General features: G+C 35.8%; 1 protein-coding gene across 2 annotated transcripts in view; it reads left to right on the top strand.

Annotated features, from left to right (window-relative positions):
* Window positions 1-23,357, top strand: part of PLCL1 (phospholipase C like 1 (inactive)) — a 351,938-nt gene that overhangs the window by 258,596 nt on the left and 69,985 nt on the right. Inside the window, exons 2-4 of one of the 2 annotated variants that reach the window (XM_043445004.1) lie at window positions 3,117-3,162; window positions 16,996-19,470; window positions 22,100-22,303. In XM_043445004.1, the coding sequence (XP_043300939.1) occupies window positions 3,117-3,162; window positions 16,996-19,470; window positions 22,100-22,303 (2,725 nt within the window). The remainder of the gene's footprint in view (window positions 1-3,116; window positions 3,163-16,995; window positions 19,471-22,099; window positions 22,304-23,357) is intronic. The other variant, XM_043445005.1, reaches the window with a different exon arrangement.

Raw genomic sequence — 23,357 nt, 5'->3', positions numbered from 1 at the left:
TAATCTCTAAGCTGTTTGTAAATTATTATGCCTTTTCATTGTGAAGTGTTTAGTAGAAATGCTATTTTAAGAAAAAGGTTATAGATTTTAAATGGCTTCATTAATTATTTTATTTCCCTGTCATTCTACCGGTTTTACAGTAATACGTGACTTTAATTTTCTTTTTACTGGCAATATAAATGAGATCTAAGAGATGAAGCATTATTTTGAGACAAATTTAATTTAACTGACCCAGCATGACTTGGAATCCATGCTGCCCATGATCCTTTTATGATTTAAGTACTAAAGAAGAATCTGAGTTGTGAATATTTTTCTTTTATTTCTTCACCATGGGATTTACTCTCCTTGGGATAAAATATCTTATCCTTTTCAGAGAACATTAGTAGGTGTATAAGAAACTTATCTTCTCAGAGGTGTGCCAGTCAGTTTCATCAACAAATGGGAATGCAAAGCTTTTTAGTAAAACTAATGATCTTATATAACAACAACAAAAACCCCACATAATTCAAATTGTGTTTTAAATATCTTTGTGTTCAGAGAAATTGATAACCTAGAGATCAGTATGTGCTAATTTACAGTCCTGTAAAAGGCTGTGACGTTCATCCCATTTTTAAAACTGCTAAGATGAGCAAGTCTAACTATTTCAAATTTCATAGGGTTTTGTAAACTTCTCTTAGTGCCAAGAAAGCAAGCTACCTGGCAGTCTTTTAAAACAGTGAGACAAAGCTTAGGAATATGCACTGTAATTGACTCATTGTATTTCAACTGAAACTGGCTCAGATTTACATGGGATGAGAGCATTTTTATCCTAGTTACATTGCTTGTTGTTTCTTATGATTATATTCTCATACTGCAGATTATATTCTCATGAGGCAATCATCCTGGTGGTTATTGAGCAGATGTAGTGTATTTTAACATATTGACAAATATTATTTTTCCTGAAAGTCTAAAAATGATTCAGAAGAATATTTGCTATTTTAAGTAGCATTCAAGTTAGAATATTAGGTTCATAAGCTAAATTTCCTAAGATTCACAAGTTAAATGTAGAAAGTTAAGTGTAGTTAGTAGAAGAGTGTTTTAAGTGGCAAAGATGTACAGAAACAACTTTGTGAATTTGGGTCAGTTGAGTTTAGGTAAGAAACCTATATTAAAGAAGGGACTCTTGCTATAATTAAAGCAATAAAGAAATATGGATTCAGTTCGGTTGCTCAGTCATGTCCAACTCTTTGTGGACTGCAACACGCCAGGCTTTCCCTGTCCATCACCAACTCTCGGAGCTTACTCAAACTCGTGTCCATCAAGTTGGTGATGCCATCCAGCCATCTCTTCCTCTGTCGTCTCCTTCTCCTCCTGCCTTCAATCTTTCCCAGCAGCAGGGTCTTTTCCAATGAGTCAGTTCTTCATATCAGGTGGCCAAAGTATTAGAGTTTCATCTTCAGCATCAGTCCTTCCAGTGAACATTCAGGACTGATTTCCTTTAGGATGGACTAGTTGGATCTCCTTGTAGTCCAAGGGACTCTCAAGAATCTTCTCCAAACCACAGTTCAAAAGCATCAATTCTTCAGTGCTCAGCTTTCTTTATAGTCCAACTCTCACATCCATGCATGACTACTGGAAATATGGATTAGGAAACAATAAAAGATACTTTTGTGTACTCTGTCTTCCAAAAAAAAAAAAAAAAAAAAAGGAGAGAGAGAGAATGAGTTGAGTATAAAACACAAAGGCAAATTTGAAACCCATATCTAGATGTGAAAATAGAGGATTAGGCCAAAGCTACAGGAGAACTTGTAGGGCTACACTTTGTATTTAATGAAAACTATTGAAAATTTGATAATTAGGATGTGTTCTCTGAAAGATTAAATTTCTTGTAATCTACATGGAATTCTTACTGAATCCAATTTCTCTGAAGCATAGTTAATTCCTAATTTAATACAGCAGATTTGAATCTCATTATCAGTGGAGTGCATTTAATTGAAATCAATTGATTTAAACAACTAGTCAGGAAATCTCAGTTTAATCTTCTTTTCTTCCTCTGGGAACATTCATCTACTTATATTTATTCTCAAAGCTTAGAGGTAGCAAAAGTCTGATTCAAAAGGAGATATACTATACATTTTCATTAAATTGATTGTTTAAGTACTAATGAGGTTAATTTTACAGATACCCTGCAAAATTGCATTATGCTTTGAACACTGCTTTCACCAAGGCTAATTAAAGTCAGTTCAGTCACTTAGCCGTGTCTGACTCTTTGTGACTCCGTGGACTGCAGCACACCAGGCCTCCCTGTCCATTACCAACTCCCAGAGTTTGCTCAGACTCATGTTCACCGAGTCAGTGATACCATCCCACCATCTCATCTTCTGTTGTCCCCTTTTCCTCCTGCCTTCAATCTCCCAGCAACAGGGTCTTTTCCAGTGAGTCAGTTCTTCACATCCGGTGGCCAAAGTATTGGCGCTTCAGCTTCAGCATCAGTCCTTCCAATGAATATTCAGGACTGATTTCCTTTAGGATTGTCTGGTTTGATCTCTTTGCAGTCCAAGGGACTCTCTAGAGTCTTCTCCAACACCACAGTTCCAAAGCATCAGTTCTTCGGTGCTCAGCTTTCTTTATGGTCCAATTCCACATTCATACATGAATTAAAGTCAGTAGTTCTAAAGTGTAAGATTCTAAAATAATTTCCAAATCAAAGATTTATCATGTTTAGGGGATATTTTGTCATACTGTAATAGAAACACATTGGCCAGTCCTAAGAATAATAAATATATAAAGTTTTATATTTAACTAAAATAATATTGGTATAATTATTTTCATAAATGTAAGGTGTGTGTGTGCATAGTCTCTCAGTCATCCCGACTCTTTGTGACCCCATGGGCTGCAGCCCACCAGGCTCCTTTGTCCATGGGGATTCTCCAGGCAAGAATACTGGAGTGGGTTGCCATGCCCTCCTGCAGGGGTCTTCCCAACCCAGGGCTCGAACCCAGGTCTCCTGCATGGCAGGCAGATTCTTTACCATCTGAGCCACCAGGGAAGCCCAAGAATACTGGAGTGGGTAGCCTATTGCTTCTCCAGGGGAACTTTCTGACCCAGGAATCAAACTGGGTTCTCCTGTATTGCAGGCGGATTCTTTACCAGCTGAGCTACCAGGGAAGTCCTAAAAATAAGGTAATGCACTTTAATTATGCCTCGTTAACTCGTTATAGATATATATCATTATCTCTACAAAGTACTTGTCTTTCTGATAATTAATGAGGTAGTTATAGGACTGTGTGTGCTGAGTCGCCCATCATGTCTTTTTGAGACCCTGTGGGCTGGAGCCCCCCAGGCTCCTCTGTCCATGGGGATTCTCCCCACAAAAATACTGGAGTGGGTGGTCATGCCCTCCTCCAGGGGATCTTCCCAACCCAGGGATCAAACCCAGGTCTCCCGCGCTGCAGGTGGATTCTTTACCAGCTGAGCTACCAGGGAACTCAATGCTATGGAAACATCTTTAATATGTTTTTTATACTATGTACTAATATATGTTAATTTTGAATCATTTGAACAAAACAGAGAAAACTATTTTCATAATTCTCCTTCTTTTCCCCTAGAGATAACCACTATTACCACTTGGAATAGAGCCTTTCAGATTTGTTATATATTAGTGATGTGATCTCATAATATATGTACTCTTTTATATTATCTATTTTTTAAGGACATATACACACACACATCCACACACAGATGGTCCCTTTTAAGATTTATAGATCTATGTCACCCTTATAAGAACTACATAGAATCTTTTTGCATGAATGTGTTATAATTTATTTTGCCAGTCCTTACTAGGGATGAGTGTTTAGTTTATTAGTTTATTTCTAATTTCCTTAATATTATTCACAGAGTAACATTGAATTTCCATGTACTTATATCTTTGCCTGTTTGTTCAAATATTTGCTTAAAATAAAGTCTCAAATGTGATATTACTAGATCAAAGTAGACACATCTTTAACATTTTAAAACATTTATCACATTGCCTTCTGGAAAAGTTGTTCCATTTTATACTAACCTAACATTATACAGAAATTCCCTTTTCTCTATAACCTGACATTTTTTTAACCTTTGATAATCTGGTGTGCAAATTAATAAATTTATTTGTGTATCTATAGTACATATAAGTATTTGTGTTTGAGCATCTTTTCATTAATTTTGAAACAGTTGTATAATTTTGTGAATTCATCTTTTCCAAAGTTAGTTTGTGAACAAATTTTGCAAATTAAGAAGCATATATCAAATAGTTTTCAGTTTGAGAGTAAAAAAAAAATTGGACAGAGTTTTAAGCTTTTTTGGGCTCATATCTATCAGTCTTTTCCTCTGTGGCTTGTGTGGCCTTGATTTATTTAAGAAGAGATCTTCCCCACTCCAAACTATAGAAACATATGTGGTTACATCTTTTCTAGTACTTCTAAACCCTATTGTATCTTTAATCCGTCTAAAATAATTATTAGGTCTGGCATGAAACAGAAATTTACTTGTCTTTTTGTTCAAATGAATAGTGAATTTTTCAACACTAATACTTGACTAATATATTGTTTCCTTTGTTATTTTAAATGCCACTTTCACCGTACCCCATGAAACAATCCCACTGGGCTTTTCATTAGAATTTTATTGTATTTATCTACTAATTAGTGTGGAACTTGAATTTTACCAGCATTATCTTTCCAGTAAGTAATTTTTTTAATGTTTTCATTTATTTGACCCTCTTTTTCAACTTTATATGAAATAAAATTTTATGCGTAATTTTTGCATGTATCTTGTTAAATTTATTCTTGGCTTGTTTACAATATCTGTTGTTAATTTAAATGGGTTCATCTCACTTCTACCCATCCCTGCCATTACATTTAGAAGCAAATTGTTGTATAAGAAAGCTATTAATTTTTTATATTTATACTTTATTTTGTCACCATCTCTTTTATTATTTCTAATAATATTCAGTTGATTCTTTTGAATTTTCTAGGTAAATAATTATCATCTCTGTGACTAGTAATGATCTTTCACTTCCTTTATCATTTATTATGCTTAATTTCTTATCCTTGTCTTATTGCTTTGAGGGAAGTACCCAGAATTATGTTAAAATGTAGAACAAATAGTAGCCTTTTGTTTTGTTACTTTTTAAATTTTAATGAGAATTCTTCTAAATCTTTACCAGTTGATACGATCTTTCCTTTAGGATTCTGAAATAGGATTTTGATCATGTAAAGGAAGTTACCTTCTTTTTCAGTTTACTGAGTGTTTTCTTTGGAATTAATATTGTATTACCTTGGAGGAATTTATAGGTAGGATCATATTGTTTTTCTCTTTTAGCTTATTTATTTATTGGATTGCATTGATGACTTTCTTAATGCTGATACATTCTTATAGTTCTGGAATAAACCTGATTTTTAAAAAAATTGATTGCTTTTTAAAATATTGCTATATTTTACTTTATTCATAAGTAAGATGGATCTACAATTCACTCCTTTGGAGTTTTATGCTTTTCAGAGGGTTTTAGCATGCTTTATTTCCTCTGATCCTTGAGATAACTCTATGAATTAAGCCAGAAATTATTACATTATTCTGATAAATAAAAACAATAGATATAGAACTTTTTGCCTGTCATAAAGTCATGCAAGTAGGTGGTGATGGTAACTAAAATCAATTAGTCCCCAATCCAATGCTTTGGGGGAAATGCAGTAATTTCAAAGGTATTTTAGTTTTTAGGAGTTTGAATTTTATCATCTCAAATAAAAGCTGTCCTTATATAGTTTCCTTTTACATTTTTCTAAATTAAGACAATAGATTTGTTTCTGTTTTGACTGTGGAGCCTTCACTGGGTATCAGGGAGCCTTCACCCTAGAGGAGTCTCTGTGCTGAAAATATACATCCTCTGAGATCTGCCATCTGTTTGTTGCACATGGACAGATGCTGATGTTCAGTTAAACCGAGGTAATACAATAAGGATTAAAGTGTTAGATGCTACTGACCCATTCAGAAGTTATGGATAAAACTTGAAACCTTTAATCAGATTCATAATGATCTTCAAGTCAAGTTAGCTATTTGAGCCAAAGATTTTACATCTCTTTAGTAACTAGTCCTGAAACGCATATTTCATTATTATCATAAGAGAAAAAATATTAAGGATGCATTTTTACATTGCATTAGGTCTATTTTATATGTGGTTCAGGCATCTGCCTTATAGAAAGTTTAGAGATTGCACTTCAAAATCTATTACAGAAGAAACCTTCAACTGGGAAATTTTAAAATAATTTAAGTATAAATTTTAGAACCTATAAAACTTAATGCCAATGCAAGAATGGCCCATTTGTTGATGTACATTAATTTGTTAAATGGGAGGCTAGACTTCTCCAAGTGTAGAGAAAAATGGATTTAGACTATAAATAAACTGTATTTTAGCTTTGAATAGAATTATGCTGTTATACTGACATTTAATCTTTATGTCCAGAGTCACACACATTTACAACATGTTTTCATAAAGTAAATTTATTGTTTTTGAACCTCTTGTAAGATATTTTTCTCTTAATGAGAAACCTAAACGTGTTAATTTCTATATAGTACAATGGCACTTATCTACCTCTAAAAAAATGCCACTAATAGTTATATATTTTATATTTACCCCATTTAGAGTTTATAAATGATTAAAGTCTGAAATATGTTCTTATCAAATGTTGCACAGAAAAATCATGAATTCCTGGAATTTGATCATTTTAAAAATTCTATTTCATTAATTCCACTTTATGCTCTGAAGCAAGGCTGACTGTAACCTTATTTTCACTTAAGCTAATATAGCTCTGAGTGAGTTTCTTTTTTAAACTGAGATTTAATTGATAAACTCATTGTATTGGTTTTGGGTGTGCAACATAATGATTTGATGTATGTATATGTTGTGAAATGATTACCAGAATAAGTTTAGTTAACATCTATCACTGTGCATATTTAAAATTTGTTTTACTTGTGATGAGAACTTTTAAGATCTACTCTCCTAGCAAATTTCAAGCTTTACATGATTTTATTTTTATAAATCACATCTGTTTCTGAAACTGAGCTCCAATAACACCCTATGGTAACAAATGGTAGAACTCACATAGTATTGAAACATATTGGGTATTTCCTTTTCAGTTTTAAATTTGTTTTATTCAGATTTGGATGACTGGAGACTATGTTTAAATTCCACATTGACTGAAATCAATGTAAATAATATAACAGTGTCTCATACTTGATGGTAAATATTACCATTAAAAATTGAAAAGTCGAAATGAAGCAGAAACTATTCTGTGAGCTGGTTATTTAGCACACAAAGGAAAATGGGAATTTTTTTCAGCAACATTTTTGAAATGAACTTAATAATGTTCCATTCCTGTTGAATTTTAATTTTTCAGATAATTTAGTTTAAGTATATGCAGCATTAGTTTGGAATGAAAAAACAAAATTATGCATAAATTTTAATGCCTCTCTAATTAAATATCAATTTCTGATGGATGCCCGAATTAAGCATCAATATATGGTTAGACTTATGAAATAATTAGGGCATTCTTTTGGGTTGGTGAAAAGGTTCATTTGGGTTTTTCGGTAAGATGTTACAGAAAAACCTGAACGAGCCTTTTGGCCAACCCAATATTTCATCCCTGCAACAGGACCCTGAAAGAGATTTGTTAGCAATATAGTTATTAAAACCATATTTTACATATCCTTCATTACAGACTTCCTTTTTATAGGGACTATGACATGCTGCCTTCCCTAAAGAGCACCTCTGATTAATCCTCACACCAGAAGCAATGGAGTTGGCTCTGGCGTAAGTTCAGCCAGGATTCCTGGGCCTGCTGCGTAGGGAGTCTCGTGAGGAAGGACAGAATCATATCTCGGTCTCCAGGTCCACTTGGTTCTTGGCACCTCTGTTGAGAGTTGCACAGGCTACCAGTGAATTTTAAATACAGTGTTTGAGTGTGAGGTGGACATCTGTCTTAGAGGAACAGGATTGGTAGCAGCAGGTCATTCTTCAGAAGCCATTGGATAATTGTCAGATGACCTTTATTGGTTTCCCCTTCATTTCATTCGTATGGGTGCTGCCAAGACACAGTAGTGTAACCAAGTCCCCTGGGACTTATAATAAGCAAAAGCATGTACTTCATGTAGCAGTTGGATTAGTTCAAAACAGTCAAGTGTTTTATTTCCTTTAAATCATTTTGAGGGCAAGACACCCCGCCCCCTCCCAACTCTTGATAGAGTTCATGTGAAAGCAGTCAAGTTTTTTACTAGAAAAATGGGATCATTGATGTACCTTGTAACTATATACGAAGTAGTGGATTGTGAAGGATGCAAGAGGAGATTGGCAAGATTTAAGTGAGAAACAAGACCCTTCCCATGAAGGCGGTTGACACTATACAGGAACATCTATACTTGTGTCCTTGCAGGGAAATAAGAGTTGAAAATAGAAAGTCCATCAGATAGTGAGGTTTGATAATAAATAATCACAGGTTTTGTGCCCTCTTTCTGTGGGGGAAACAGAGATGGCAGGAATCAATGGAATAATAGAATGATCGGACATCTAGAGACATAGGCTTCCAGCCTTTATTGACCTGCAGCCATATCTCCTCACCCATATGGGTTTAACTTCTGTACAAGTGAAAAAATAATTCCAAACAGGTGAACAGTCTTTGATTTTACCTATGTGCCTTGATCTGCAATGAAAAGTCAGAGATTTTTAATTAGGTATATAATTTTGCCTCTTGAATGAATCACAGAGATGAAGGTATATAGAATAAAGTTCAAGAAGAGGTAATTCATCTTTAGTCCACTGTTGTTGAACAAACATCATACATAATATTTAAAATATATAAATCAGGTTATGGTGTTCTTGAAGTTGTGATCTGGAAAGGATTGTTGTTGTTCAGTTGCTAAGTCATGTGCAACTCTTTGTGACACCATGGACTACAGTGCCTGGGCTTCCCAAGGGACGCAGTGGTAAAGCATCTGCCTGCTAATGCAGGACAGACGAGACGCAGGTTTGATCCCGGGGCTGGGAAGATCTCCTGCATGGCAACCCGCTCCAGCATTCTTGCCTGGAGGATCGCATGGACAGAGGACTCTGGCGGGCTCTATCTGCAGGGTCACAGAGGTGGCCACGACTGAACATGCAGCAGGCATGGGCTGGTCTGTACACCAGGGTTCTCTGTTCTTCACTGTCTCCCGGGGTTTCTCAAACTCACACCCCTTGAGTCGGCTGAAAAGGATATTTTGGTATTATTTACTGTTATTCGTACCATTTCTCTGAGTTGGTTTCTTCCTAGTTTTGTTGAAAATTTCAAACCAAAGCCTCTTTAGTCTAGAGATGGTCTAGAGAATGGTCTAGAGAGTAAGGAAGCCTCTTTTCTCAAAGTGAAACTAACAGAATATGACTCCATAATCTTGCTTCTGCTGTTCCAGTTATTTTAGGAGGCATTATAAAAATGTTAGCCTATTAAAAATCCAGTACTATTGTGGTTGATAAAGTGCTTTGCCGTCTGACTATTAGCAGTTACTGGGAGAACTTGGCAACAGGACTTTGATGTGACTGAACCCACTGATGCCATCTTCTGGGTTCCTGCAGCAAACTCTGACAAGCCACACAGTTAGTGGCCAGGTCTTTCTCACACATCTTGGAATAATGGAGTCACAGGTAGGGTTGTGTTATTTAAGACTTTTTCCCCATGGCATAAAGTTATAGTGTAGTTCCATGTGAAAGTTGTATTTGTTTTCTTGTTAAATGGCAGTGATTTTTAAAACTATTTCACCTAAGACTTTGACAGATTTTGAACACTTTAAAGCTTAGTTTTTCTCTTGTCCAGTTTTAAATATCTCAATAAGTGCCCTAGTGGTAAAGATATAATTTAACTATACTTAATTACTAGTACTTCCTTTTAAATATTGCCTCATCAGCTCTTGTGCCCCTTTATGGTCTTGGTTCTCAAACATCCTCAATGTTGTTTAAAGCTGCTTTTTTTGATTTAAAAGCATTTGTTATATGTTTTGTTTGACTTCTTAAATTTGATGATTTTTGTCAATATTCTGCTTACAGATTTCATCAGTTATAAAAGCTATACATTAAAGGTATGATGGAAAGAGAGCATTTATTCAAGGTGTTGTTAATGTTGGGATTAATAAATTTTGAAGAACCAATCACTGGGATGGTGCTAGCACGTAGTAGGTGATCAGTTAATCTTTGTGAAAGTGAGTACTGTATTTTCAACTAATTCATGGAATGTGCATAATGAGCATCATATTTGTAGAAGAACCCTAACTGGATAGAAACCTTGCCAGAAGAAGAGCCTGAGATAATGACTTTTACGTAGAGTCATGTCATAATGAATTCTAATGAGTGAATGATGGCAGTGAGATACAGCATAACAGAAAGCTTCCTCTGTTCAACAAAACAAATAAAAGTTACTATGGACTGTTTCTACATTTTATTCCATCTTTGCTTTTAGAAAATCAACATTTTTGCTTTCAGATTAGGAGAGTGATTTAAGATGTGTCATTATAAAAAAAATGTTTAGACTATCACCGCCTTCCTATAACGCAGTGAATTTCCTAACGCCACCACCACATGTGCATAATGGAGTAGTTTTCTTAAAGGGGATGACTTTAGTGCATTTTGTTAAAGGGATCACCTTTTATAAATGAAATGTAATGTTAAATACAGACATGAAACTTCATTTGGTGATAGATATGTGCATGCATAACTTCGCATTGCCTTTAGTTAATTCTCTTGAATTATAAGATGGTGTAGAGAAGGAACACTTTCTTAACGGGTAATAAAATTCAGCTTTTACCAACTAGGCTTAGTGAGACCCACCAGGCTGAGCCGTGGTTCACAGAGCTTGGGTCAGACTTCACCCACTTCTCAGCAGTGAGTCTCAGGACCTCCGCCCTCACTGTGACACAGTGACATTAGGTGGGTCACAGGGTGCTCACCATAAGGAAATGATGCCACCTGTTTGTGACTTTGCATTAAGTAGTTTGAGTTTACTGTGAGAAAATAGCTTTGGAAATGTTAATGTGAAAAGAATGACGTGATTCTACAGTTGCAATCTTCCTTTATTTGAAACTTGAAGGCAACAGACACCACCTTTGCCTCTCCTTGAGTTCTGTGTGAAGAGTCAGGCCTTGTGTAGGGGGCTGGGCTTTTTTCTAGACTACCTAACTGCTAGGCATGGTTGTGGATTTGGGCATAGGCCCGTTGGACAGGGCACTCTAGATACAAGTACACATTACATACAGTACATATACATCTAATGCACACACTACACTTGGAATCCGTATCTAAAATTGTCACCAATATAATTCAATAAAACCAGCAGTTTGAGGGTGGCCTTCTCTTGACTTATTACTCTCACTCTCTGCCTGCTTTTTCACTCTCATCTGTGGCCACACTACCCCTCACTGATTATATGATGGTTATCCTGACCCTCTTTCCCACCGATGGAACTTTGTGTCTGTTCTTCTTTCCTGGAACTCTTTGCTTCCAACTGTTTTCAGGTTATAGTCTGGTTGTCACCCCGTCACCATCCTCACCATTTTGAAGACAACATGAAACATTCTCTTATTAACGTTACCAGTAAATATCTTAATGACTGAATCCAGTAAGCCATTTTAACATCTTATTTTCCAGACCTGCTCCTTCAAATCTGTTACTTGCTTTTCTGTGAGAATCATGCTCCCGGTTCTTTTACCTCTTAGCCTTTTGTTGTTTGCTTTTTATTTGCCTTAGATCTTCTCCTCTGCCCAGCCTCTTGACCTAGGGGGCCTGTGGTCATCTGAAGTCCACCATAACACCAAGTAAACGTACTTCCTCTTCAACTTTACCTCTCCTTGTATTTCCTATCTATTAGGAGTATTTCCACTCACCTTTCATTCAAACCAGAAACCTAGGAGTCATCCTAGATTGAGTCAAGAACTTCTGATTTTACCTCCTGTTTCTCAATACTTCTCACTTCCCTCCATTCCTTTTGTTAGTGATCTACTTCAGGACATCACATCTCTTTCCTTTAATGCTGTAGTACTCACCTTCTGCCCCATCTTCAGTTTCATCTGTATCAAATCCTTTGAGTGCACATCTAAAGTGATATATGTAAGATAAAAATGGGACTTTATCAGTTGCTCCAAAAAACTCTCAAATGTGCTAGTCTATAGCATGAAGGACTGTTTGTTGAATGACTGAATGAATGAAGAATGGGACCAGCGTCCTTGTTGGGGCTCATTTGGGTCCTAGATTATATTGTCTATAATCCCTTGAAGGTTTCATGTATCAACTAAACCTTTTCTGAATTTTCCTTGGAAGTTCATAAAACTGGGATGAATATCATTAGTATGGGATTATAGTTCATAGGTTATCTGTAAGAACAAGATAGGCTTCCTATGGTGAAAATAAGATTTATGTGCCTATATTTTTCTTTGTTTTTTAGTTATAGTCTATTAAATTTTTATTTGGAGACTTTCTTAGGAGAACTACTCAGAAATAAATGTTTCCCCCCTCTTTTACTAAAAACGAAAAGTGAATGTCACTTTAGTGTATCTGCCTTTATGTAGCTGAATTTCTGTATTATGAAACAAGATTCTAATCACAGTTTGACAACTGGTGTTTTGATTGCTATTCTTAAAGTTTTTGTAAAGTTGTTTTATTTTAACGAAGAATCATCATTCTCTTAATAACAGCTTACCAAAAAAAGAAAAAAATGGAAAGAATATATTGCATTACAATTAGTTGCTTAAATATACTTGTCAGGTCAGAGGTAGGAAAATATGGGTATTTTCCTTTACTCTTAAATTTTTGTACAGTGCTTCAATATGCTCTTTTCTTGTGATAAAATAAACATAACATAAAGTTTACCATTTTAAAATGTACAGTTCTATGGCATTGTGTGCATTCACATTTTTTGTACTGCTTTAGTATACTTTTAAAAAATTATTATATTGAAATAATTCATTATTGAGACCCAAAACTGTGCTTAGGTTAAATAAGCAAAGTTCTCTATGGGGCTTATCAGTGTGTTCTAATGAAAAATGATTTTGTTTGCTGAGTTTTATTAAGGAACTTGCAGCATATCTGGCCTTATTGGATTCAGAGAGCAAATGCCAATGGGAACTTATGGAAACAGGTTTATTAATTAGATTTATTTAAACATTTTCCCCCCCATTTCAGTATAATAAAACACATTTAAAGAGTTATAAATAATTTATTCTTTTGTGTAATATATGTTATATATATAAATGTATTATTTGCTCATTTGGAGGCTTGTAATAACTTTGCATTTCGTTCTCTGTAAGATGACAACCTAAGATCGTATCTTTTCCATTAGTTCTAAGTTATAAGCCATTTTAGGTTAAGTTTTATAATTATGCAAAAGTTACAGGTCAAGGCAAGAAATAAGCATTATGAGGCAGATGGATTCTTTTGTAGGGTAGATATAAAACATTTATTTCTTGAAGACTTACCTTTCTAGGAGAGAAAATTTTGATATAAGAAGATATCACCATAAAGAAGAGAACCTTGTAAGAGAAAGCTTTTCTGATAGCAGGTAGTTTTGTTCTCATAAACAAATAGTGGCTGAAGTCAAGAGTGGTGCTTAGACTGTTGGGAAGGATGGTATAATACCACATATAGGGTACAGGAACTATAGATGTACATTCAGAGGAACACTGATTTCCCATTTAGGCTTTGTTAGAAACTGTTATAGGTTTTATAACTCTGTTGACAATCATCTTATTTGGAACATGATATGCTTATACAAAAATAATTTTTAATGTGAAATCTCTCATTACTTGAAAGTCTAGTGAAATAGTAGTTTTGAAAACTGAGTCACAGTTTAATTTACCATCACAATTCACAGCTTCTCTCAGTATTTTACTTGGTAGATTAATCCCATCTCAGCAGTACCACTAGGCTCCTGCCTTGAAAGTGAGGGAAAATACAGACATCTGATTTTCTGAGCATGTGGGCTGTGACAAATTTAAATGTGTTCAAATGTGTTTTAATAGTGCATCTGTGTATAAGCAGCTGAAAATTTATGGTTGTTTTTTAACATAAAAATGAGGAAATTGACCACTGTCGGGTAATAAAAAATAACAACTCTATAGAAAAATAGGAGTAAGTTTTTAAATGCCAGAGCACCAAGAGACAATATCCTCTAACCTAAATTGACTAATTTATATCTTTGTCACTTAAAGATCAGATATATATTTGAGTTAATGAATCATCCTCCCAACATCCCATAACTAAAGCAAATTCTATTTCCTTTTTTCCAGGCAAAGTTTTAGTCCATTTTATAATAAACCATCCTGACTTTTTCTGAATCACAAGATAGGGAGACTCTTACAGGCAAAACTGCAGTTAAAAGAGATCCTAGAGGAGAGAGTCTATCATGTTTAAAAGAATGCCAGTGAAGGAAACAGCCTAGACTACTTTGGCTACACTTTTCAGTGTTTAAAATAGTAATATCATATGGCTGTTTTTAAACATTTTCATTTTATCTTTGAAGATTTGTTTTAAATGCTCATAGGTCAGGAGTGAATCAACTTCCGGATAACTACCAATATCCTGGTCGGTGCCTACTGACAGTCCTACAGAGACCAGATATGTGAGGAAGTGTTCCTCTCCCTTCAAAAAGTTAACCTTACAAAAAATATTCATGAACATCTTCTCTTTTGAGTCTTATAATAATGCTCTATCATACTTAATGTTTATTAGTTCCTACTTAAAAGCAGAAATTAAGATTCAGAGAGGCTAAGTCACTTACCCAAGGTCACTAGTGAATGGAATAAAACTAACTGGAGACTAGTCATTTTTGCCCTGAGGACCATGCCTTTGGCTGTCTATACATCACTGCCTCTTTGATATGCTTTATAAAATTGGCTATTATCAACATGCACTAAGGTCCTTTTGGGAAATTTTTCCCTGGGAGAATTATCTGAGTTGATAATGTGATTGGGAGCATTATTAATTTGAGTCTTTGGGTCTGAACAGAAGAACCTCAAAAATTAGTGAAGTCATTAATATTTCTGTTTGGTTCTAAGCAGTGTCTGTTAATAGCCTTATACTGAAATGTAGGTCTGAATCTCGTAATGTTCATTTATTTTTATTTTCTTTTTGAAGTATAGTTGATTTATAATGTCTTAGTTTCTGGTGTACAACAAATGATATGTGTATATATATATATATATATATATATATATATATATATACACACACACACACACACGCACACACACAGAGACACACATAATATATGTTCCTTTTCATAGTGATTTATTATGGGAGTTTGAATATAGTTCCCTATGCTATACAGTAGGATCTTCTTGTTTATCTGTTTTATATACAGTAGTCTGTATTTCTAATCCCCAAATCCTGATTTGTCCCTTCCCCACCCCCTTAACCCTTTGGTAACCGTAAGTTCATTTTCTATGTCTGTGAGTCTGTTTCTGTTTTGTAAATAAGTTCATTTGTTTTGGGCTTCCCTTGTGGCTCAACTGGTAAAGTATCCGCCTGAAATGCAGGAGTCCTGGGTTCGATCCCTGGGTTGGGAAGATCCCCTGGAGAAGGGATGGCAACCCACTCCAGTATTCTGGCCTGGAGAATTCCATGGACTGTATAGTCCATGGGGTCACAAAGAGTCATAGACACAACTGAGCCACTTTCGCTTCACACTTCATTTGCATCATATTTTAGATTTCACATATAAGTGATATCATATGGTATTTGTCTTTTCTTTCTGACGTAACTTCACTTAGTATGATAACCTCTAGGTCTACCCATGTTGCTACAAATGGCATTATTTTATTAATACTGAGTAGTATTCCAGTGTATATATTTATATGTACCAACTCTTCTTTATCCATTCCTGTCTATGGACATGTGGGTTGCTACTCGATCTTGGCTGTTGTAAATAGTGTTACTCTGACCATTGGGGTACATGTATCATTTTGAATTATAGTTTTCTTTGGATATACACCCAGGAGTGGGATTGCCAAATCACATGGCAACTCTGTCATAATGTTCATTTAAATCATTTACTCGGAGATCCAACCAGTCCATCCTAAAGGAGATCAGTCCTGGGTGTTCATTGGAAGGATTGATGTTGAAGCTGAAACTCCATTACTTTGGCCACCTGATGCGAAGAGCTGACTTATTTGAAAAGACCCTGATGCTGGGAGGGGTTGAGGGCAGGAGGAGAAGGGGATGACAGAGGATGAGATGGTTGGATGGCATCGTCGACTCGATGGATGTGGATGGACTCTGGGAGTTGGTGATGGACAGGGAGGCCTGGTGTGCTGTGGTCATGGGGTCGCGGAGAGTTGGACATGACTGAGCGACTGAACTGAACTGAACTGAATATTCATTTAAATTGAAAGTTTGCTCAAGTGAGAGTTATTGTTTACTGTTAGTTCTGAATCTGACTTTCAAGATGCCTTTATTCTTCAAAACAGTTTAAGGAAAAAAGGTGATTTTTTTTTTTTTTTTTGTTAAGCTATATTGTAAGGACTTTTTGATGTAATGTATGGTAAGGTAAAAAATTTTTTATTTGAGCTAATTTTAAGTATAAAAATTAAACTGTAACAAACTGTAAATGAAGACAACTTTTTAAAGAAATTCAGCTTTATTTGTTTCATTTATCTATAGGGACTGAGCAAGGTTATTTAAGTACCAAAGGGTAGAGGATCTTAGGAAATCTGCTTTAACAAACAAATAAGAGTGATTTGTAGTTAATTTCATTTCAGAGAACACACATTGAAAAAATTGGTTTTTCCTGAACCTAATAATCTCAGTTTTGGGGACAATTTCTTCTTTCTGAAACAATACAAAAGTAAAGTTTAGGCTAGCTTTTGTCCAAATAATCAAAATATCTGAATGGAATCTGAGAAGTTCATAGAGTGTTACCGAAGTTGTTTATTTTGTAAAGTAAATTGATTCATTATTTTCAAATTGTTTTACAGGATCCTGCAAACCAGAAATGTGGTGGAAGGAAGAAAACCGTGTCTTTCAGCAGCATGCCGTCGGAGAAGAAAATCAGCAGCGCGAGCGACTGCATCAGCTTCATGCAGGCGGGCTGTGAGCTGAAGAAAGTTCGGCCGAATTCTCGCATTTACAACCGGTTCTTCACTCTGGACACAGACCTGCAGGCTCTTCGCTGGGAACCTTCCAAGAAAGACCTCGAGAAAGCTAAGCTTGATATTGCTGCCATAAAAGAGATCCGACTGGGGAAGAACACGGAAACATTTAGAAACAATGGCCTTGCTGACCAGATTTGTGAGGATTGTGCCTTTTCCATACTCCACGGGGAAAACTACGAGTCTCTGGACTTGGTGGCCAATTCAGCGGACGTAGCAAACATCTGGGTGTCAGGGTTGCGGTATCTGGTTTCTCGAAGTAAGCAACCCCTCGATTTTATGGAGGGCAACCAGAACACACCAAGGTTCATGTGGTTGAAGACAGTGTTTGAAGCAGCAGATGTTGATGGGAATGGGATTATGTTGGAAGACACCTCTGTAGAGTTAATAAAACAACTCAACCCTACCCTGAAGGAGTCCAAGATTAGGCTAAAGTTTAAAGAAATCCAGAAGAGCAAAGAAAAACTGACAACTCGAGTGACAGAAGAGGAGTTTTGTGAAGCTTTTTGTGAACTTTGCACCAGGCCGGAAGTGTATTTCTTACTTGTGCAGATATCAAAAAACAAAGAATATTTGGATGCCAATGATCTCATGCTTTTTTTGGAAGCTGAGCAAGGAGTCACCCATATCACTGAGGACATGTGCTTAGACATTATTCGAAGATACGAGCTTTCCGAAGAAGGACGTCAGAAAGGGTTTCTTGCAATTGACGGCTTTACCCAGTATTTGTTGTCACCAGAATGTAACATTTTTGATCCTGAACAGAATAAGGTTGCCCAAGACATGACCCAGCCTTTATCTCACTATTACATCAATGCCTCTCACAATACCTATCTCATTGAAGACCAGTACAGGGGGCCAGCTGATATTAACGGGTATGTTAGAGCTTTGAAAATGGGCTGTCGCAGCATTGAGCTTGATGTAAATGATGGCTCAGACAACGAACCAATCCTTTGTAACCGAAACAACACGACAACACACCTTTCCTTTCGAAGTGTCATAGAGGTGATAAATAAATTTGCCTTCGTGGCTTCTGAATACCCACTCATTCTTTGCTTGGGGAATCACTGCTCCCTACCACAGCAGAAGGTAATGGTCCAACAGATGAAAAAGGTCTTTGGCAGTAAACTCTATACTGAAGCACCTTTGCTGTCAGAATCCTACCTCCCATCACCAGAAAAATTAAAAAGAATGATCATTGTGAAAGGAAAGAAATTGCCTTCTGATACAGATGTTTTAGAAGGAGAAGTTACAGATGAAGATGAAGAAGCCGAAATGTCTCGAAGGATGTCAGTAGACTACAATGGTGAGCAGAAACAGATCTTGCTGTGTAGGGAGCTCTCTGACTTGGTATCTATCTGTAAATCTGTTCAGTATAGGGATTTTGAATTATCTATGAAAAGCCAAAACTATTGGGAAATTTGTTCATTTAGTGAAACAGAGGCCAGCCGAATTGCAAATGAATACCCAGAGGATTTTGTAAATTATAATAAGAAGTTCTTATCACGAATCTATCCCAGCGCCATGAGAATTGATTCCAGTAACTTGAATCCACAGGACTTTTGGAATTGTGGCTGTCAGATTGTGGCAATGAATTTTCAGACTCCAGGTCCAATGATGGACCTCCACACAGGCTGGTTTCTTCAGAATGGAGGCTGTGGCTATGTTCTAAGGCCGTCTATCATGCGAGATGAAGTTTCTTACTTCAGTGCAAACACAAAGGGCATTGTACCTGGGGTGTCTCCTCTAGTGCTTCATATTAAGATTATCAGTGGTCAGAACTTCCCAAAGCCCAAGGGAGCTTGTGCCAAAGGGGATGTCATAGATCCCTATGTGTGTATAGAGATACATGGAATTCCAGCGGACTGTTCAGAACAAAGAACTAAAACTGTTCAACAAAACAGTGATAATCCTATTTTTGATGAGACATTTGAGTTTCAAGTGAACCTGCCTGAACTGGCCATGATCCGTTTTGTGGTTCTGGATGATGACTACATTGGGGATGAGTTTATAGGGCAATATACAATACCGTTTGAATGCCTGCAGCCTGGATATCGGCATGTTCCCCTCCGTTCCTTTGTGGGTGACATCATGGAGCATGTAACTCTTTTTGTCCACATAGCAATAACTAATAGAAGTGGAGGAGGAAAGCCACAGAAGCGCAGCCTTTCAGTCAGGATGGGGAAGAAGGTTCGGGAGTGTACCATGCTCAGGAATGTTGGTCTTAAAACCATAGATGACATCTTTAAGATAGCAGCTCATCCCTTACGAGAAGCCGTAGATATGAGAGAAAATATGCAGGTAGGAAGCGGCCCATCCTGTTCTTCCCTCCCCTCCTTCTTCTGATCTTTCTCTCACCAGTGAACGTCGAACGTTGTGTTTTTGCTCATGATCTGATTCCTCAAAAAATTATCGCAGAGGATGTATAAACCCATGTACTGCTGAATTAGCTTCAGTATTGCCTGTGATAAAACATAAAAAAAACTTTTCTTGGAGTATAGTTAATTTACAATGTTGTTTTAGATTCAGATGTATAGCAAAGTGAATTTATATATACATATAAATATATGTATAATCTATTCCTTTTTAGATCCTTTTCGTATATAGGCCATCAAAGTGTAATGAGTAGAGTTCCCTGTGCTATTCAGTAGGTCCTTATTAGTTATCTATTTTATATATAGTAATATGTAGTCAATTCCAATCTTCCAATTTAGCTCTCCCCCCTTACTCCACCCTATAACCTTAAGTTTTTTCCCTACATTTGTAACTCTGTAAAACAGATATATTTTATGTTTCTAATTGTGAATGCTTTGTTAAATCTGGTTTGAACTAAACCAACTAATAGAGCAATGTAGCAAAATGTTTTATATATCCACTAAATGTCCTTAGTACACAGTAAGTTGATAGATGGGAATATGTATTTGAAACAATGAAAAAAAGAATATAAAATAGTATATGTGCATGTAATATACAAAATTTTATATATACAGACACATGCATGCTAATTGTAAGTATATATAAAAATATTTACAGATAAGAACATAGAAGGGTATTTAAAGTCATATAAAACATGTGATGCCTGTTAGATTATTTTTTAGTTGTTTGAGTGTATAATAATAATAAATTATCTTCCATGAAACAAGCAAAGAACTAATAAACAAAATTCAGCACTTGAACTTGTTGAAAACTATTTAGTCATCTCAGTGTTGTGCTTCAATTGAAAGGACATGGATTCTGAATTAAACTCTATCACTGTGTGATTTTTGAGTTTTCTCCTTATAAGATAAGAAAAATAGTAATAATTACATCATAGGATTATTATGAGAATTAAATGAGAGTGAATGTAAATGACCCAGTCTTAGCATGTAGGAATTCAATTCAGTTTTCTTGCCTTCATTAATACTTATAATCAGAGAAGGCTGAAAACTTTTTCTTTAATGCTGTTTAGCATACGTAATCTAGGCTCATGTTACTGAGAAACAATCAAACAACAAATGCTTAGTAAGTTCCTACAAGGCGCAAGGAGGTCTTGTTTGGCAGAAGTGGCAGCAATCTATGTATGAGAATGAAAAAGGAGAGGAATGTTTTTCAATGCGCTTTATTTGATCCTTTAGTTAACATTTTTATAGTAACCACCCAAAATCCCTACATTCAAAATAGAAAACAAGCTTGAAGAGGTTAAGCAATTTCCCCAATATTTCATTTAATAAATGGGAATGTTGAGCTTTAAATACAGAATTAGCCACCACCAAAACCCAATAATCACTCAAGATTCTCAGTCACCTAATGTGGAACAGCACACCATGACTTGGTGAAACTTTACTTTTACATTATTTCACAGAGAAATTCTGGAACGGGCTTAAGATCAATTTAAAATTGCCATAATGGAAAATACTACGTTACATACAAATACTTAGATTGTAAACGTATGATTGGCAGTGGGTTGCCTTAACCATTATTATAAAAATAAGTTCCAAATATTAACATTCTCTATCTGGCTTTTTCTGACATAATTCTGCAACCATTACAAACCCCTGTGTTAGATTAGTTATAAGTCATTTCTACACTTAACTTTATATATTCGAAGTAGATTTTATACAGTTCCATATAGTTCTTGAAATATATCCTTTGCATGTATTATATATTTAAAATACATATTAAGGAGATTTGGCTATGGATAAAGTTTTTTCTGTTAGCATAACATCTCATTTCAACATAAAGGATTATTTAGAGCCTAATTAGTATAAAAATGAATGCCATCATTGTCACTAAATTCATGAGGCATGCTAGGTTAGGTATTGTTCATTGTTAATAGGCATAATTGCTATTTCAAATATTCTTTTAAATGCCTGTCACATGGACAAGTGTAGCTTTTCATAGAATGTGTTTTATGCACGTCTATCAGGTGCATTTCTGATGGAGTGACAGAGGGGTACCATTGACGGTTATGTGAAAAGAGGGTGATGAGCAATAGCAGCCTGCTACCTTGTGGGAAAAATCTCAAAGGAGATGCACTCCAGTGTACAATCAGTGATGTGCTTTTATGATCATCATGATACAGATTTAATAATATATTCATGATCAGTCAATGTTAACTTGTATGCATTGTCCAGAATATTTCAGATATTCCAGAATCTTCCAAAGCCCTGCTTTGAAAAGTACTGTGTAACTTTAGGTCATAACCTCCTTTGCTTTGTGGCATATTTGTAGCAGTTGTTAAAAGCTGGGAAAGATGAAATGAAGTTGTGAATTAGCTCTGCGTGTTATCTCCATGTATATTATAGTATTTGGGGTTGGTTATAATCCAGTTTGCTTCAAATTACATGTGTATTTAAGGGTATGCTTCTAATGAATGTACTTTCGTGTACTGGAAGTGCTCAGGGTGGTGTCCTATGGTCAGAAGTGTAATTCTCTGTTTTCTGCCACACAGAATGCCATAGTGTCTGTTAAGGAATTGTGTGGACTTCCGCCAATTGCGAGTCTGAAGCAGTGCCTGTTGACCCTGTCTTCTCGGCTCATCACCAGTGATAATACTCCCTCCGTCTCTCTTGTGATGAAAGACAGCTTTCCTTATCTGGAGCCTCTGGGGGCAATCCCAGATATGCAGAAAAAGATGCTAGCTGCTTATGATCTGGTAGGAAATTGTTACTCTCTTGTTTCTTGTCTGTGTGGGAGGAAATCATATTGCAGGGCCTCTTTTATGAAACTTCAGTAAATAACACAGAGCGACTGCCTTTAAAATCCTTGACTGGGGGTGCCAGGCAGAACTGGCCCCCTCAGCTCCACCTAAGCCCCAGTGGAGACCTCTGAGACGATGCTTTGAACCCAGAGCTCCACAGGTTAAAACTGGAAAATCTCTGCTCTATGCTCTAGAATAGCAAAGAATAAATTTTGACTAAGACCTCAAAAGTATATACAATTTCTCATTATCTAAATAACTTTAGCCTGCAATATAACTATTTAATCACATGCCTAGAGGAAGTAAAATTATGCCTCAGTACTGTCTTATGATGGTTGAGACAAAATAATTCTCTGGAATTTATATTTCTAGGCTAATACTGTTATCTGATTTTTCTGAATATATAATGGAATTTAAATATCAAGTAAACTTAAGAATAATAATATTTCTGCAAGTCCTAATTCCATAATAAAATTAAGACCAGATGAAGAATTGGAAAAATTTGTGACATGTGCACCAGATAAAGTGTAAATAATCTTAAAATAGAAAAAGCATTTAAAAATCAATAAGAAAAGGAAATAAGAAAAAAAAACCTTGTACCAGTCAGGGTTAAGTTCAGCTTCTCAAAACTAAAAGTGCAAACCAACCATGCTTTAAAAATACAGTCTCTCACATAAAAATCTCACAGCCATTCATGGTGACACTTCTATAAAATTCTTAGGAACTTAGGCTCTCCCTCTAGTTTTCTGTTCCACCATCTCTAGACCCTCAGGGTCCAAAATGGCTGTTGAAGCTCCAGCCACAATATCTGCATTCCAACCATCAGGAATGACGAAGAGGAAAAAGAGGGCACTATTCTTTCCCTTTAAGGACATGTCTCTGAAAAAATGTACATCACATTTTATTTCATCAACCTGGAGTTGACACATAGACACGTATACGTGCAAATGAGAATGGGGAATATCTTTATTTTGTGTATTTTTAAGTTTAAAAAAAATTATTTAATTCA

The sequence above is a fragment of the Cervus canadensis genome, chromosome 24, assembly GCF_019320065.1.
Source record: "Cervus canadensis isolate Bull #8, Minnesota chromosome 24, ASM1932006v1, whole genome shotgun sequence".
NCBI classification, from domain to species: Eukaryota; Metazoa; Chordata; class Mammalia; order Artiodactyla; family Cervidae; genus Cervus; species Cervus canadensis.
This window is presented reverse-complemented; position numbering and strand designations above follow the sequence as displayed.